The 18080-nt window shown below is 48.7% G+C and overlaps 1 protein-coding gene across 2 annotated transcripts in view; it reads right to left on the bottom strand.

Moving 5' to 3' along the window:
* DOK5 (docking protein 5) overlaps window positions 1-15058 on the bottom strand; it is a 147976-nt gene extending 132918 nt beyond the window's left edge. For both annotated transcript variants that reach the window (XM_018058056.1, XM_018058057.1), the window contains exon 1: window positions 14740-15058. In XM_018058056.1, coding sequence (XP_017913545.1) covers window positions 14740-14805 — 66 coding nt within the window. In that variant the 5' untranslated portion in view covers window positions 14806-15058. The remainder of the gene's footprint in view (window positions 1-14739) is intronic.

Genomic DNA, 18080 nt, shown 5'->3' with positions numbered 1-18080 from the left:
GCTTCCTCTGTCTCTGAAAAAGAAACTACAAATGTAAACGCCAGTAAAACGTCGAAACTGCTTCACAGGCTTTATCTTGTATCCATCTCTCTCAAACGGATTCCACTTCAGAAATTTCCTTCTGTATGATAAAGAAGTTTCTCAGTCCCATGTGTAAAACCGTCAATCTCATTAAAAGGTAGTCCAGTAGCCTGGGGAAACGTACTTCTTTCTAAATCTTTAATCGATCGCGAAACATCTGCCAGTCAGCATATCTCCTGGATCTCCATTTATGCTACAAATGTTCTCCGGAAATTCACAGTTGCCCAGTGAAAGTGACAGTTTTGAAGAAAAATCAAATTTTCTTCTCTCCTTCAGCGGGCTACCTGATGGCCAGATGCCCGTCCAGGATTAAAATGGAATCAAACCCACAGACAAAGCATCTTCCTTCCCTCCGGCTACAAGTTACAATCGGAATTCTCCTTTTATAATGGTGTAAACAGGTGGAAATGGCAACCCGCTCCACTATTCTTGCATGGAAAATCCTATGGACAGAGGAGCCTGGCAGGCTGCAGTCCATGGGGTCGCAAGAGTCGGACATGACTTAGCGACTAAACCACCACCAAACAGGTACTCAGGAGAAAGAGCTGCAATCAGCCTTCCCAGCAGTAAAGGATAAAGCAATATGCATACAGCTCTTGCCGACTGTTTATTCGGAGCTTGTTCCTTTCAGAGAAAACCATGGTTGGGATTAATAATTTACCGAGTCCAAACGCAGGGTAACGAACCAGAGACAGTATTTTCCTAATTCATTCATTAGATGAGTCTGTTGAAAAGACTGGCGCATTTTAACAACATAAGAAATGAAATAAGCCATCAAACTTCCATTTTATGAAAAGTGAACTAAAGAACCATTTTGGTGTTGAGAACACTGGGTGAAATACAGGCAGAAGCCATGGGCCAGCAAGTCAAGCCACACACACTCTTGCCAAGGTCTTGGCTCCCTCTTTGGGAGACTGGGCTGTAGGCTTGCAATTGAAAATTGAGTTTACTAGGAGGAAGCAGATTCTAAGGAGATGTCATCCAGAAAGTCTCCTGGGAGGGCTCTGGAAGCCACATCAGGTGCAGGGCAGCTGTCATGTTCTGTCCACTGTGCCCCATGGAGACCCCCACCCCCACCCCAGGAGCTGGTCACCTGCAGAGCTGGAACATTCTGAAAGAGATGGGAATACCAGACCACCTGACCTGCCTCTTGAGAAATCTGTATGCAGGTCAGGAAGCAGCAGTTAGAACTGGACATGGAACAACAGAGTGGTTCCAAACAGGAAAAGGAGTACGTCAAGGCTGTATATTGTCACCCTGCTTATTTCACTTCTATGCAGAGTACATCATGAGAAACGCTGGGCTGGAAGAAACACAAGCTGGAATCAAGACTGCCAGGAGAAATATCAATAACCTCAGATATGCAGATGACACCACCCTTATGGCAGAAAGTGAAGAGGAACTAAAAGGCCTCTTGATGAAAGTGAAAGAGGAAAGCGAAAAAGTTGGCTTAAAGCTCAACATTCAGAAAACGAAGATCATGGCATCCAGTCCCATCATTTCATGGGAAATAGATGGGGAAGCAGTGGAAGCAGTGTCAGACTTTATTTTTTGGGGCTCCAAAATCACTGCAGATGGTGACTGCAGCCATGAAATTAAAAGACGCTGACTCCTTGGAAGAAAAGTTATGACCAACCTAGATAGCATATTCAAAAGCAGAGACAATACTTTGCCGACTAAAGGTCCGTCTAGTCAAGGCTATGGTTTTTCCTGTGGTCATGTATGGATGTGAGAGTTGGACTAGTGAAGAAGGCTGAGCGCTGAAGAATTGATGCTTTTGAACTGTGGTGTTGGAGAAGACTCTTGAGCAGTCCCTTGGACTGCAAGGAGATCCCAACCAGTCCATTCTGAAGGAGATCAGCCCTGGGATTTCTTTGGAAGGAATGATGCTGAAAGCTGAAACTCCAGTACTTTGGCCACCTCATGTCGAAGAGCTGACTCATTGGAAAAGACTCCTGATGCTGGGAGGGATTGGGGGCAGGAGGAGAAGAGGGACGACTGAGGATGAGATGGCTGGATGGCATCACTGGACTCGATGGACGTGAGTCTGAGTGAACTCCTGGGAGCTGGTGATGGACAGGGAGGCCTGGCGATGCTGCGATTCATGGGGTCATCGAAGAGTCGGACATGACTGAGCGACTGAACTGAACTGAACTGAACAGCCAAATGAGTAAATATTGATAAAGTGAAAGTCACTTAGTGAGGTCTGACTCTTTGTGACCCCGTGGACTATGCAGTCCATGGAATTCTCTAGGCCAGAATACTGGAGTGGGTAGCCTTTCCCTTCTCCAGGGGGTCTTCCCAAGCCAGGAATCGAACTGGGGTCTCCTGCACTGCAGGCAGATTCTTTACCAGCTGAGCTACCAGAGAAACCCAAGTGAATATTGGAAATCCATAAACATTTCAGAAAAGTGCTCCAGCATAAGTTAAACGAGCAAAGATAAAGAGTAACAGTACTAAATAACATGAACCCAAACGTGCAAAGCAAATTACACACACACAAACACAAGCATTTTTATATATGCCTACACACATAAATATCTCCATACAAACACACAAGAATCCACCTAGAATTGCCTGGAAATGGAGACAAGTCTGGAGTAGGAGAGGACTTTCCTCTTCATTCGATCCTTTTTTGCTTTTTCAATTTTTAAACCATGTACATATAGTGTAAAATACTAGTAAATTATAAAAGAATTGATACAGGCAAAAGCCATTTTTTGTTGTAGGTAAAGAGGATCTATTTCTTTCTTTCTTTTTCTTTTTTTTGGTCAGAAATTCAACATTGTGACTCCAAAGTAAATCATAAATTTAGAAAGTTTTCAAGTCATCTGTTCCGGTTCTGTGGTCTGACCCAGCTCAGAGCAGCACAGGGCCATCCCAAGTTTTCTCTGCTCTTTTCCACTCAGGAGGCCGACAGGAGGGCACTGTGGTGGCCAAGCTGGGACTAGGTGGGATGTGGGGTGTACTCGGGCAGGCTCTCCGCGCCCACGGCCACACCTCTGGCTCCGGGGCAGGGAGGCAGGTCAGACCTTGGCACCTCCTTCTTTGCTGGGGCGAGAGAAGTTCAGCGACACGCGTTAGTCACAGCAGATGGCCAGCAGCAGGACGGGGGAGCCAGGCCACTCTCATTCCAGCCGGGTTGCCCATCTCCACGTTTGTCCTGCGCTGAGGACTGCGGCGTGGATCCTACAGCAGGGCTACCTACAAACACCACTCAACAGAATGTTACAAAACTCTTGGGATTTCTTGGGATTTCTGAGTATGCACACTCATGAGAGGCTAGGCTTTCTGTCCGGTTCATAACTGAATATGCAAAATGTTATTTCAGAGTTTTACTTATTGAGTTTAATGCTCATTGAGCACCGACCGTGGGCCAAGACAGTATTCTATTATCCCTCCTCCCAGCCGGACGCACTTAAAGACTGAGCGAGTTGATGAAAAGATTGATTGGGAATATTAGTTACTATACCCATTTGATTCAATAAGCATAACTTTTCCCCACTATATGTTGATCAAATTTTCAGCTTTATCATTTCAACTTTAGAATAAAAACAATTTCAAAAAAGCAAAAGTGGGAAGAATCAGTCTACCCTACTTCAAGACATAGTGTAGCTACACATGTAGACACATGTTGACACGTCAAGGCACAATGGAGACACACAGAACAGTGGGATAAAACAGAGGCCTAGGAGCAGATAACGTAAATGAGCTCAGTGGAAAATGGACAGCGTTTGAACAAGCGGTCCTGGAGCAACTGGACATCCATGGGCAGAAAACGAACCTTCACATAAAATGTACACTGTATATAAAAATTGACTCAAAATGGACCACAGTCTTAAATGTAAAAGGTAAAACTATAAAATATTTAGGGAAAAAAGTAGGAAAAAATTGTTGGGATCTTGGGCTGGGCAAAGCATTAGTATGAAAAGGAAAAAAAAATGCTAAATTGGAATTCATCAACTTAGAAACGTCTGCCCTGTGCTAGACCTTGTTAAAAGGCTAAGAATGATAAGCTACATAGTGAGTAAGAGAAAATATTTGCAAACCACATGTCTGAAAAGGATTAATATCAAGAATATACAAAGAACTCTCAAAACTCAACAGTTGAAAAACAACCCAAATAGAAAATGGGCAAAAGACATGAATAGGCATTTTTTTCCCAAAATGTAAGTATGGCTGACAAACTGGAACATGAGAAAATGCTCAGCGTCACAAGGAGGGGTCAGCATCACACGTGAGAACGTCTATGCCGAGACTCCCACCAAAACCTGGGGCAACCCCAATGCTGCAAGGATGCAGAGACTGGCTCACCCCTGTGTTGCTGCTGTGAATGCAGAGTGTGAAACAGTTTGGTGGTTTCCTATAAATATAAACACGCAACTGCAAACACACACAGCAATTGTACTCCTGGGGCATTTTCCTAGAGGGACGAAAATTTACATTCACACAAAAACCCTAGCCCGCATATTCACATCAACCTATTCATAAGAGCCTAAAATGGAAAACACCCCCCAGACATCCCTCAGTATTTGAACAGCTAAACAAACTTTGGCACATCCATACCCTGGACTACAGCTTAGCAGTGAAAAGGAGAAAGGAATGGCATCCAGTCCCATCATTTCATGGCAAATAGATGGGGAAACGATGGAACCAGTGACAGACTTTATTTTCTTGGGCTCCAAAACCACTGCAGATGGTGACTGCAGCCATGAAATTAAAAGACACTTGCTCCTTGGAAAAAAGCTATGACCAACCTAGACAATGTACTAAAAAGCAGAGACAGTAATTGGTCGACAAAGGTCCCTGTAGTGAAAGCTATGGTTTTTCCAGTCATCATGTATGCATGTGAGAGCTGGACCAGAAAGAAGGCGAAGCACCAAGGAACTGTTGCTTTTAAACTGTGGTGTTAGAGAAGACTCTTGAGAGTCCCTTGGGCATCAAGGAGATCAAAACAGTCATAAAGGAAATCAACCCTGAATATTCATTTGAAGGACTGATGTTGAAACGGAAGCTCCAATACATTGGCCACCTAATGCAAAGAGCCACTGAGAAAAAACCCGAATGCTCGGAAAGATTGAAGGCAGGAGGAGAAGGGGACGACAGAGGGTGGACATGGGTTTGGGTGAGCTCCAGGAGGTGGTGAAGGACAGGCAAGCCTGGCGCGCTGCAGTCCATGGGTTCGAAGAGAGTCGAACATGACTGAGCGACTGAACACCAACCCTCCACACCCACAGAACCCACGACAGCCACCGCAATTCCAGAGGGTTACACTGAGTTTAAAAAAACTCCACGACATTCCACACTGCATGGTTCCATTGGTATGATATTTGTGAAGTGATGAATGATAAAACCACAGAAACGGAAAAAGGGCTTCAGGGCTGTGGGGCAGGGGGTGGGGGCGATGAAGGGGCAGCTTTAAAAGACAACGGGGAGGCCCGTGCTGTGGGCGGATGCTCCATGCCTTGATGGTATCAGTCAGTTCAGGTCAGGTCAGTCACTCAGTCCTGTCCGACTCTTTGTGACCCCAGGTATGCCAGTATCCTGACTGTGATGCTGGAGATTCAAAAAGCGTCACCCCTGGGAGAGCCTGAGGGAAGGGCGTGGCTGTCCCTGCGTCTTTTCCTGCACCCCCTGTGAACCTATGATTATGGAAAAGCTAACATTTTACTCTTTGTTAAGCTGCACCTCGATTTAGCTGCGGCACACAGGACCTCAGTCTTCCCTGCAGCACGCACGGTCTCCAGCTGCGGCCCAGGAACACGTCCTGGGGCACGTGGGATCTAGCTGCCTGACCAGGGCTGGAACCCGGGCCCCCTGCCGTGGAAGCTTGGAGTCTGAGCCACTGGACCACCAATAAAGTTCCCAAAACTCTAATTTTAAAAAAATGAGATAGTGGTTCTTCACCGTTTTGGAAATCTGCAGGGTGGGAGGTGAGCGGTTTGGGGACACAAAAGTCCAGATTTCTCTAAGAATCTCATAAAAGCTATGAAGCATCACTGAGGAAATCATTTGCACCCTATCCGTAACACAGCACACACAGCTAACACTTACATTCTCTGAGACCCAGGGCACTGACAGAGACTTAGAACACTCATAAAATAAACACAGCCTGCCAACTGCTCTGAAAAACCTCATCCAAAATGCAGGCATCTGCATTCTAGAAAGAAGCTATTTTAACTTCCACATTCACATATGTCTGTGGCATTTCTAAACTATTAATTTTGAAATTGAAAGAAACAGGGCGTTTGCAGAATGGAGGCAGACTCATCTCTTCCTGGCTTAGAATCCCTGAAGATTTGATTTCCTCCCAGTCAGAACCAAATTCCTAGAGTAACAGGAAAATCAAATTTCCCCTCCCTCGTTTCATGAAAATGAAACAAAGAAAGACCTGAAGATACCTTTTCACTTCAATATTCGACCTGTTGCTCAAACGAATTCTTCCTTAATTAGAGTGAATATATTAATCTCATGTTAATAACACCAGCCCCAAAATTCCCCACGAATGTTGACCACATCTGTCTTATTAGGGTAGTGTTCCCTAAGCTTCTCAACACGAGTATTCACTGCATAAACATCTGATGCATGTTAAAATAAATGAAAGCAAATATACCCCGAATGAAAACTGAATTCTTAAAATACCAAAGATAATCCACAAAACTGCTTAAAAAATAAATCTTTCTAGTCATCTCATGAATATTATTAAAAAATACATTGGCAGATGTGGGGGAAATGATCACGTCCATAATTTGGTTTATGTCTACACACAAAATCACTAAATTGGCCATTCTTTGCTTAAATCAGCTTTGGGGCTGATGATTAAAGGCTGACTTTATGCATAATTAATTACACCATCCACAAGGACGATCAAATAAAGATACTAAAATACCAGCTGGAAAGAACTTCTGACATGAAACCAGTGAAGCTGATTCAGATGGGGCTGAAACACTAAGTATTCTTGCATGTGTGTACACGTGCGTCCATGCATGGTCGCATCCAACTCTTTGCAGCCCCGTGGACTGCAGCCCGCCAGGCTCCTCTGTCCATGGGATTTCCCAGCAAGAGCACTGGAGCGGGTTGCCATTCCCTTCTCCAGGGGATCTTCCCGACCCAGGGATGGAACCTGGGTCTCCTGCTCTGCAGGCGGATTCTTCACCACTGGTGCCACCTGGGAAGCCAAATAGTCTTAGGTGAGGGTCTGACCGTAAATTTCACTACAGGAAGCCAGCCTCCAAGTCTCTTTTCCTTGAGGAAGGAAAAGGGTGCTTCATGGATCTTACTGAATGATTACATGGGTTTGTGTGCACACGTGTGTACACACACTCACGCACTGAGGGCAGGACTTCCCTGGTGGCTCAGCGGTAGACTTTGCCCACCAGGGCAGGAGACACGGGTCCTATTTCTGGGTCAGGAAGACCCCCTAGAGGAGGACATGGCAACCCACTTCAGCATTCCAGCCTGGAGAATCCTGGAGAATCCCACGGACAGAGGAGCCTAGGGGCTACAGTCCAGGGGTCGCAGAGTCGGACACGACTGAGCGACCGTACTCATGGCGTGTGGTTAATGTATTCCATTCCTATGATTTCAGTGTCAGTAAGCAATACAACTTAATGCGCAGAGTCCTGATCATCTCTGCATCCCAAAACCCTAAATGAAAAATGAAACGTCTCTGGCAGACTGGGTCAAGTGAAATTAAGAAACGAAAGGGGTGAGAAAATAGTTCCGCCTAAAATTTGGCCATTAATTAACCAACTTTTCAAATCTATTCTGCCAGCACCGCCCCCCCCCCCGCCCCTGCTCCCAAAAAAAGATCCTCAAATTAACAGAGTTTTGCTCTTGTCTGATGAGCTTGCTTAAACCAAACTTGCATACAGATGAGTCTCTCTGCTCCTGACACTTCCGCCACGTATCCAAGGATCAGGAAAGAGTCTGCGACGGCCAATACCCCTGGCTGTGACCTAGCACCAGTGGCTGTACAGTGACTGCTTCACAGACGTTACACCTGTTCTCCTAACTGAAGAGCGAGCTCTCTGAGGATGAGGGCTGCGGCAGGAGAAGGGGCGTGACAGCACCATGCAAGCATCATCACCCTCCAACAGCACCGGTGGTGAGAGGGAGAGAGGTGATGAGCACTGGGAGGGTTTCCGCTGCGTCAGGCACTGTGTTAAGCCTTTCATGAGGATCTTCTATTGGGCGGACATCACGAGCCTCCCTATTTTTACAGGAGACTGAGGCTTCTTAATAATAAGTATCTCACCAAAACTCACATAACCAGTTGCTGAATTGGGATTTTAACAGTCTCACGTCAAAGCCCATGCTCTTAAACCAGGAGGCAGTAATGGATTCATTCATTCTTCCAATAAATCTTCATCAAGCGCTTCTCCATGCTGGAAACTGCTCCAGGCACTGGGGGGTCAGCTATAACTGATGGATTCATTCATTCATCCAACACATTTTCATCAAGTGATTCTCCATTATGGAAACTGCTCCAGGCACTGGGGGGTCAGCTATAACTGACGGTTTCATTCATTCATCCAACACGTTTTTTAGTATTTCTTCCTGCTGGCACTGGGGTCCAGCTATAATGATGCATTCACTCATTCATCCACACAGTAAACCTTCATCAAGAGCGTCCCCATGCTGGAAACTGTTCCGGGCACTGGGGTTCAGCTATAATGAAGAGAGAGCTGTCCCAGCCCTCACGGAGTTCCACACGCTATCTGGGAGATACGGGCAATCAACAGGTAAAACCTACAGACAGATCAGCAGGTAAGTGGATGCTAAGTCTAGAGAGAGAAAATGGAAGGGATACAGGGAGAGAAGGAGGGAAGAGATAAGACAGGAGGGCTGGAAGGTTTCGGTGAGAAGGCGGCACTTGCAGAAGGGTTGAAGGAGGTGAGGAGATGGCCAGGAGGCGATGACCTGGTGGAACCGTATTCCAGGCGGAGGGAAGAGCAAGAGCCAACATTCTGCATCAGCACAGAACCTGGGAGCCGGCGGCAGGCCGCCACTCTGGATCGCAGGGAAAGGCTCTGGTGGTCTGAGCAGTGAGGGAGATAAACCAGGAGGGTATGACAGTATCTGGGGGCTTGGGCCAGGGCTGTAGTGGCAGATGGTGTGAGAGGTCATGGGACTCTAGCTATACTTCCAACACAAAGCTTACAGCATCCCGTGATGGACTGGCCGTGGTGGTGAGAGATGAGGGGAGGAGCGAGACCAGAGGCAAAGCTTCTTCGATCCTTCGCTGCTTGCTTGTCTGACTACTTACTGATTTTCACCCGGCGACCGAAGTACCGGGACCTACAGTGCTGTATGCGGGTCAGGAAGCAACGGTTAGAGCTGGACATGGAACAACAGACTGGTTCCAAGCAGGAAAAGGAGCACGTCAAGGCTGTATATTGTCACCCTGCTTATTTAACTTATATGCAGAGTACATCATGAGAAACGCTGGGCTGGAAGAAACACAAGCTGGAATCAAGATTGCAGGGAAAAATATCAATAACCTCAGATATGCAGGTGACACCACCCTTATGGCAGAAAGTGAAGAGGAACTAAAGAGCCTCTTGATGAAACTGAAAGAAGAGAGTGAAAAAGTTGGCTTAAAGCTCAACATTCAGAAAACGAAGATCATGGCATCTGGTCCCATCACTCCATGGGAAATAGATGGGGAAACAGTGGAAACAGTGTCAGACTTTATTTTTGGGGGGGAGGCCCCAAAATCACTGCAGATGGTGACTGCAGCCATGAAATGAAAAGACGCCTGCTCCTTGGAAGAAAAGTTATGACCAACCTAGATAGTATATTCAAAAACAGAGACATTACTTTGCCGACTAAGGTCCGTCTAGTCAAGGCTATGGTTTTTCCTGTGGTCATGTATGGATGTGAGAGTTGGACTGTAAAGAAAGCTGAGCACCGAAGAATTGATGCTTTTGAACTGTGGTGTTGGAGAAGACTCTTGAGCGTCCCTTGGACTGCAAGGAGATCCAACCAGTCCATTCTGAAGGAGATCAGCCCTGGGATTTCTTTGGAAGGACTGATGCTGAAGCTGAAACTCCAGTACTTTGGCCACCTCATGCGAAGAGTTGACTCATTGGAAAAGACTCTGATGCTGGGAGGGATTGGGGGCAGGAGGAGAAGGGGACAACAGAGGATGAGATGGCTGGATGGCATCACTGCCTCGATGGACGTGAATCTGAGTGAACTCCGGGAGATGGTGATGGACAGGGAGGCCTGGTGTGCTGTGATTCATGGGGTCGCAAAGAGTCGGACACGACTGAGTGACTGAACTGAACTGAACTGATAGTGGCTGAGATACAGACTCCAGGAGAAGCCGGCTAGGATGAAAAAATGGGCTGTTGGATATATTAAGTCTGAGACTAGGAGCCGATCAGATGAAGATGTGGGCTTGATGGGAGAAGAGCACAGAGATGCTGTTTAGAGGCAAACGGGGACTTCCCTGACGCAGTGGCTGACCCACCCTCCCACCCAGGGACTTCCTGGTGGTCCAGTGACTAAGACTCCACTCGCCCGATGCGAGGCACCTGATTCCTGGTCAGGGAACTAGATCCCACAGGCTGCAACTAAGACTCGGCACAGCCAAATAAATAAATAAATGTTAAAAAGTAAATAAAATCAAGTAATCAAGGGGAACTGCATGGAGATAAAGTCAACAGGTCTGAGACTCGCCGGGTGGACACGTCCTGGCAGTTACTGCCTGGGAATCCTCTCCACTGCGAGGGGAGAGGCCGAGTGGAGCAGTCGTGCGATGCCATCTGCGCCCCACGGCAGGCTGCTGCCGCGGTTCCGTCGCCCAGGCGCGCCCGACTCTCTGCGGCCCCGTGGACTGCAGCACACCAGCCTCCCCGTCTTTCATGACTCCCAGAGTGTGCTCAAACTCAGGGCCATGGCCAATGATGTGCAGATCACCTGATTCACCACGCCTCTAAAAACGCAGGTTTAATGCCTTTAGTGGATTTGCCAAACAACTATGGACAGATCCTGCCCCCCCGCCATCCCCCAACGCAGTGCCACCGACGCTCCTGAACAAATGCAGCCCCAGGGCCCAACTGGACAGCTCCACGGACCAACGGAGATGAGGCTGGAGAATAAAGACCTGAAGATTCGGAGGCTTCTTCTGAGGTAAACAAGGTGAATTTCTAAGCTTTTGGATGTTTATAGAGAAAAGCAAGACTACAAATATTTGACTGCTTAACCACTTAAACGGCTTAGTATCTCAACTAAAGGTGACCACTTACCGAGGCCCATCTGAACAGGGATGGTCTTAGAATGTCTCATGCCTTGTTGAAAAATCACTTAAATGCATTATATTTGTGTATGTGTGTGTGTGTGCCTGGCGTACTGTGTTTTTGTGGGGATAACTACAAGTGTGTGTGAGGGCAGGGCTTCCCAGGTGGCGCTAGTGGTAAAGAACCCGCCTCCCAGTGCAGGAGACTTAAGAGCCGCGGTTTCAGTCCCTGAGTGGGGAAGATCCCCTGGAGGCGGGCCTGGCAACCCACTCCAGGATTCTTGCCTGGAGAATCCCATGGACAGAGGAGCCTGACAGGATACGGTCCGCAGCATCGCAGAGTCGGACACGACTCACAGGCTCGGCGCACACCAAGTGAGGACAGGCACTCAGTAACAGTCGGCCTGTGGCCGTGACATGAGCCCCTTGCAGACGGCGCCACATGTGTGCAGTGTGTATTTTCTTGGTCCCTCGTGAGAAACAAATCAGTATTAAATAACAACAACAAAAACATCACAGATCACTTAATGTATTTGTAAAAACTGCATCCAATGAAACCGCATAAATATATACGCCTTTGGACACTCTAGGTAGAAAGATAAGGAAATCAATCATTCCTATATCCTTCCACCAACCCTAACTCATCTCTAATTATACCAAAGAAATGAGGCAATCAGAACCAAAGCTGTATGCTTTCAGTGCATTTTCATAGATATTATCTTACCTGAAGTTCACAGCATCGTTAAACACCATCCACTGTACAGATAAGAAAACAGAGGCCAAGAGAAGTCAAGGGTCACAAAGCTAACAAGTAACAGGAGAGTTTGTCTCTTTTCTTCGTTTTCCAAGTCTGCAGGGGCGTTCCTAGGTGCAACAGCTGCTCACCATGAAATGTTGTTTTCTTGTTTAATTATAAACTCTCCTAAACATGGTTCTAATCCTCAGACACTTGTCTGGATTCCATTAATAAAGCCACCGTGTCATACTGGTTCTTCAAGAGGCTTATGAATTGCAAAGTCAGGCGTTCACTTTTAGTTCAATCCATGTTCAGCTTGCACGAACTGAGCACCTGCAGTGTACTAACGGAAAGTCCTACGACTCTTCGAGACTTACACATGCTGCTTGCTGTTCTCAGCTATCTTCCGCCTCGATCAGCTCCACCAACATTTCTTTCTTTAGACTGAAGGTCCCTGTGCCATTTTCCCAATGCATTCTTCTTGACGCCTCCATTAAAACTGTAGCTTGCAGTGGTTCCAACAGCCTCCTCAGCTTCTAATGATAAATCATACTATTTAGAACACTTTTTAAAACTGCCTGGTGATAAAACCAAACTGAACAGGTAAAACTACATTTTGACTATTTTTGACCTTTTCTCTCCATGAACAATCATTCAATAAATATTCCAGAATCTATTTGGGTATTAACACCGACACAGTGAATAAATCCCAAGAAAGTACACTTCTGTCAGCATCCAAACACTATAGAATATAAAGTAAACGCAAAGTAAACTACTCCTCCTTCCCTTCATATACCTGTCCAAAAACACTGGCACACACAGGGGACTATGTTGTACCAGTAGTAATATCACAGAAAAAAGCCTCAATTACTATGAACTAGAAAGTTATGGCAACTAGTTTTTCAAATAAATCACCATGTGTCACAATGTGGCATAAACTGATCCTTATGAATAATTCACATTTTGTACATTAATAATTCACGTCCTCTTTCTATTGGAATGCTCTCCAGCACAGAATGGATATCTCATCCATTTCCTCAAATGACATGATGGAGTAAATCTAAAATTAGAATGGTGTTTTCAAATGCTCCTTGTAACACTGTAACACTTGGCTGGCCCACTAGGTTATGAAAAATAAAAAGTTCCTATTATTTCTGACCCTTTGTATGAGAGTCATTAGGTTAAGTACCCTAACAAAAGCTGTTCCTGTTGATCAGAATGTCTGCATAGCAAGGAAAGAAAACCAAGGAAACTTACAGTTGACAGGGACTGGTTAGTTCTCTTACACTGCTCCCTAATTATATATTTGCATATTCACAATTACACAGGACATAGTTGCTAAAAAATGGTAACCAGCAGGAAACGTGCTAAAACACGGTAACCAGCAGGGAAAGAAAGGAAGAAAATAAAGGGGAAAAGAGAGGGAGAAAAGGGAGGAGGAAGGAAGAAGGAAAGCAAAGGACCAAAGCAAATCAGGTCAGAGCCTTCAATAGTCGTGGGTATTTCCCACCAGCAGGCTTTCCTGTCTAGCTGTTTAACACGGTGAAATTTCAATTTCCAGTAAAATTATCTAGTGCATTAACAAGTCCAACGATCAAATAAGAGAACAGTGCCAATGACATATATTTGTGGAGAAAGATGTTTAAGTTGTCCCTGTGGCCATTACTGATATTACCATTATTTCTGATACTAGCAAAGTAAACTTTTCTCCCCCCAACTCCCTCGCCCCAAAGAACACAACGAAAAAAAAAAGCAGAAACAGCGCCTCACACAAAGCAAAGAGAAATGAGGCAGTTTGAAATTTAAAATAAAAAGAAAATCATTCCAGTATCCTCTTCCTCCCTCAAGAATTCCTTAGCCATCATCACTCAAGCCCAAAGAGAAGCAGAGTAAGTTCTCTCTGAAGTTCGTCAATGAAGAGCAAAGGGGAGAAGGGCCACAGAGAGGGAGTTTTAAAGGAGGACCCATCCCTGGGCCAACACCCGTCCACACCAGTGCCCTCCGGCTCAGCCGCGCTTCCTTTCAGCACATATTTAAGGAGAGCGCGCCAGCTCTGCGCCAGGTGTTCGTTCCGCCCTAAACAGCCAGCCTTCCGCTGGGCATCTGGTGTGTACTCCAGCAACACATCCCCTGCCCAGGCTCAGGACGAGGGCATCTACCCACGGCGCCTTCGCCAGCTCCTGGGCCGGGGCTGGGTCATGTCCACGGCCCGGAGTTCCGAGAAGAGCCTTTCTCTTGGCAGAAGTGTCTCCCCGGGGTCGGGGGGTCACTGACCCGGCTCGCACCCAGAGCGGCCGCCCTTCCTCGCGGGGCCGATCCGTCCCCCACCCCCGCTGGAGTGAAGCTGGCGGCGGGGTGCGGGCACCTGGGCACCCGGCCGGCTCGGCGCCCCCGCCCGGGTTCCTCGGCGCCGACTCCCATGGCTACCGAGAAATATTTATTTCCATTCGATGGGCTCCAGAGGCTACCGAGGCGGACACGCGGCCACGGACGGAAAGCCAAGTCCCCCGGAGACAAAGATCCACCCGCGACACGCCGAGAGCGGCTCCAGCGGCTGCACCGGCGGCGCTCCAGCCGGGAGGGCGCGGCGCAGCGCGCCGGGGACCCCCAGGGCCGCTGGCCGGGGGTCGGGACCCTGAACCCGCGCCGGGGGGCGGGAGGAAGGGCCCACACTCACCCCCAGGCGGCGGCTCCGGATCCTCACGTAGCCTTGCTTCACGATGTCATTGAAACTGGAGGCCATCCCGGGCGGCCGGCGAGCTCCCCGCGCCCAGCGCGCGCGCTAAGTGGCCTGGGGTCCGGACGCGGCTCTGGGCTGGGCCCGGGGAGACAGCTCAGACCGAGCGGCGGCGGCTCCGCGCGGCGTCAGGAGGCGCGCATCGCTTGCCAGTCCGCGAGCCTGGAGGTGGGCGGCCGGCTAGCAGCCACTTCGGGGAGCGCGGGGAGCCGGCGCGGCTGGGGCGCCCGCGTCAGCTGACTCATCCGCCGGCCCGCTCGGAGGAGGGGCGGCGCTCAGGGATCCGGCCCCGCTTCTGCCGGGCGGGGGGAGAGGGGAGGGGGAGGGGAGGGGAGGGGGAGGAGGGAAGAGGAGGGGAGGGGAGGGGGGGAGACGGGAGGAGGAGGGGAGGAGGAGGGAGGAGAGGGGAGGGGGAGGGGGGGACTGGGAGGAGGCGGAGGGGAGGGGAGGCGGAGGGGAGGGAGGAGGAGGGGCAGGGGCAGGGAGGGGCGGCGCTCGGGGATCCGGCCCCGGCCTCCCGGGGCGAGTGGGGAGAGGAGTGGGAGAGGGGGTAGGGGACGGGGGATGGGGGGCCGGAGGAGCCGCCGGCCGCCCGCAGGCAGACAGCCCTGACGGCGCGCTCTCCCCTCCACCCCTCTCGCGCGCACCTGGCCGGATCCGGGCCTCCGACCCGCCCCTCCCCGGGACCCCGAGTTGCCCTGCGCGCCCCCGCGCCTCGCCCACGCCCGCGGAGATCCCCAGCTCCTTTCAGATGGAGAGGGACTTTCACTTTTCTCAGCCGCGTCTCCCCCTCCTGGGCCTGCACTCCCAGCTCTCTCCCGAGAAGGACTGGCTTTTGCCTCTGCTGTGCGTGTGCCTGGGGGTTGGTGTTGTCGAGGTTGGCCTTGACCTTGGCATAGGAGGGGAGGGATAGTGTCCCGGCTTAAGCTGCCTGCTTCCTCGAATTTCCCTGGCATCCTGGACCTAGCCTGCGGTGATATCATTTTCCACATTTTGCTTGTTTGAGCCTGTCTTTCCCGGCCGGTTGTGAGTTTCCCAGAGGTTGACCCTTGGCCTCATTAATACCTGTACCCGCTAAGCCTGGCCCAGAGCAGACGCTGAGTAAATCCTTTGTGTCAGGTACCCTCTAAGCCCTTAGCCAGACTCATGGAAACTCTCACACACCCCACAGGTGCCCTCCCTTGTAGGGTTCATGTTCATGGCCATTACAGGGTGCTACCTACAGAACAGGACGAAAGGGGGGCCGTTGCACACCCACCTGGCCCTGGCTGCACTGCCTTCCTGAAACCTGTTTGAGGTGATAACGACTATCATTGTTTGGATGGAGGCATTAGGCAATATGGTAATCCTGCTAAAGGAATAAGGAACTACGTATGATGGGCTACATTTTATAGAAACTGAAGCTCAGAGGAATTAAAGAGATCTGAATCAGATTCCACCAGAAGGGAAATGGATGTGCCACCAGTTCTGATGGTAAACGAAGCCCTATATCCCTTCGGGATTCCCTGGTGGCTCGGATGGTAAAACGTGTGCCTGCAATGCGGGAGACCCGGGTTCGATCCCCAGGTGGGGAAGATCCCCTGGAGAAGGAAATGGCATATCCCTTCCCCTTGGAAGGAAAGCTATGACCAACCTAGACAGCATATTAAAAAGCAGAGACATCACTTCGCCAACAAAGGTCCCTATAGTCAAAGCTACGGTAGTCTTTCCAGTAGTCATGATGGATGTGAGAGTTGGGCCATAAAGAAGGCTGAGGCCAAAGAACTGATGCTTCTGAACTGCGGTGCTGGAGAAGACTCTTGAGAGTTCCTTGGACTGCAAGGAGAGCAAACCAGTCAATCCTAGAGGAAATCAACCCTGGATATTTATTGGAAGGACTAGTGCTGAAGTTCCACCTGATGTGAAGACCTGACTCATTGGAAAAGACCCTGATGCTGGCAAAGATTAAAAGCAAAAGAAGTAGGCAGCGGAGGATGAGATGGTTGGATAGCGTCACTGACTCAATAGACACGAATTGGAGCGAACTCCAGGAGACTGTAGGGGATAGAGGAGCCTGGCGTGCCACAGTCCATGGGGTTATAAAGAGATGGCTATGACTCAGTGACTGAACAACAGCATACCCCTTCTGAAGAGCAGATGTCAGGGGGAGGGAGGTTACTGTTGATTCCCAAAATCTTTACAATCGCTCGCACTGTCCACAGAGGCAAAGATGGAGTAAGAACTCTGACAGCTCGTGTCCCCTGGAGGTGACTGAATGAAGGCTGGGTGATCTTTGCTCAGAGCTACTGAGGAAAGGATTCATTTATTTAGTGGATTCTTTGACCTGATGACATTCAAAGGTTTTTCAACTCTAAGATTATAGGAATCTTTCTCACTGGGAACACTGATTTTGAGCCATCTTGGTTTGATGGGTGTCGATTAAAGAAGAGAATCGCCCTAGAATGTGTCATAGAGGAACTGAGACTAAATTGGGGCCATCAAAAATCAAGCCTTCTGACATGGAGAATCCTTTTTGTTATACAGTATACCATCAGCCCTGTCATCACGCTGTCATTCAATGAAAATGACGTTTTAAGTTTAAGTCTCTCACCAAAAGAGGAGGAAATGGTTTTTTAAATCTACTGCTGAAGAGAAAGTAGTGACCCGCAGAGATGCACAGTGTAAATATGCTTGCAGAGTTGCACAGTGCGCGGGTACATGTCAGACACAGCCACACACAATTCAGTTTCACTAGAGATAAGTCTGACGCAGAAAAATCATTGTTTCAACCCCTGCTTTTAACTCAATTTTGACACTTGGAACTTCATACGTATCCATTTGTTTGCTTCCAGAGCATGCAAGCAGCCTTCTTCCAGCAGGGCGGCTGCGCTGCCTGAGGCACAGTCACCAGCACAGGTGCCCAGCTTTGTGCACTGCCTTCTTTCAAACAGACTGATGGGTTTAGACGTGGACACATGACCTAAGTGGATGCATTCAGCCTTAGGCTACTTTTGATGACTACTGGGCCAAAGGTTCAGACTGTGTTCGGCTGAAACAGAGTCTAGATGGACAGAGCCCAGAAGCGTGGGGAGTGGGGGCCACACAGAAGAAGCAGACCAAGAGACTCAGAGAAGTGAAGCAAATCCTGGCAGGACCGTTTGCAACCCCCTGACCTAGCACCCCAGGTTCAGTTCAATCCAGTCGCTCAGTCGTGTCCAACTCTTTGTGATCCCATGGACTGCAGCATGCCAGGCTTCCCTGTCCTTCACTAATCTCCCAGAGTTAGTGCCAATTCATGTCCA

The sequence above is a fragment of the Capra hircus genome, chromosome 13 (assembly GCF_001704415.2).
Source record: "Capra hircus breed San Clemente chromosome 13, ASM170441v1, whole genome shotgun sequence".
Classification (NCBI taxonomy): domain Eukaryota; kingdom Metazoa; phylum Chordata; class Mammalia; order Artiodactyla; family Bovidae; genus Capra; species Capra hircus.
The sequence above is the reverse complement of the archived record's forward strand: the minus strand, read 5'-3'. Positions and strand labels throughout refer to the sequence as shown.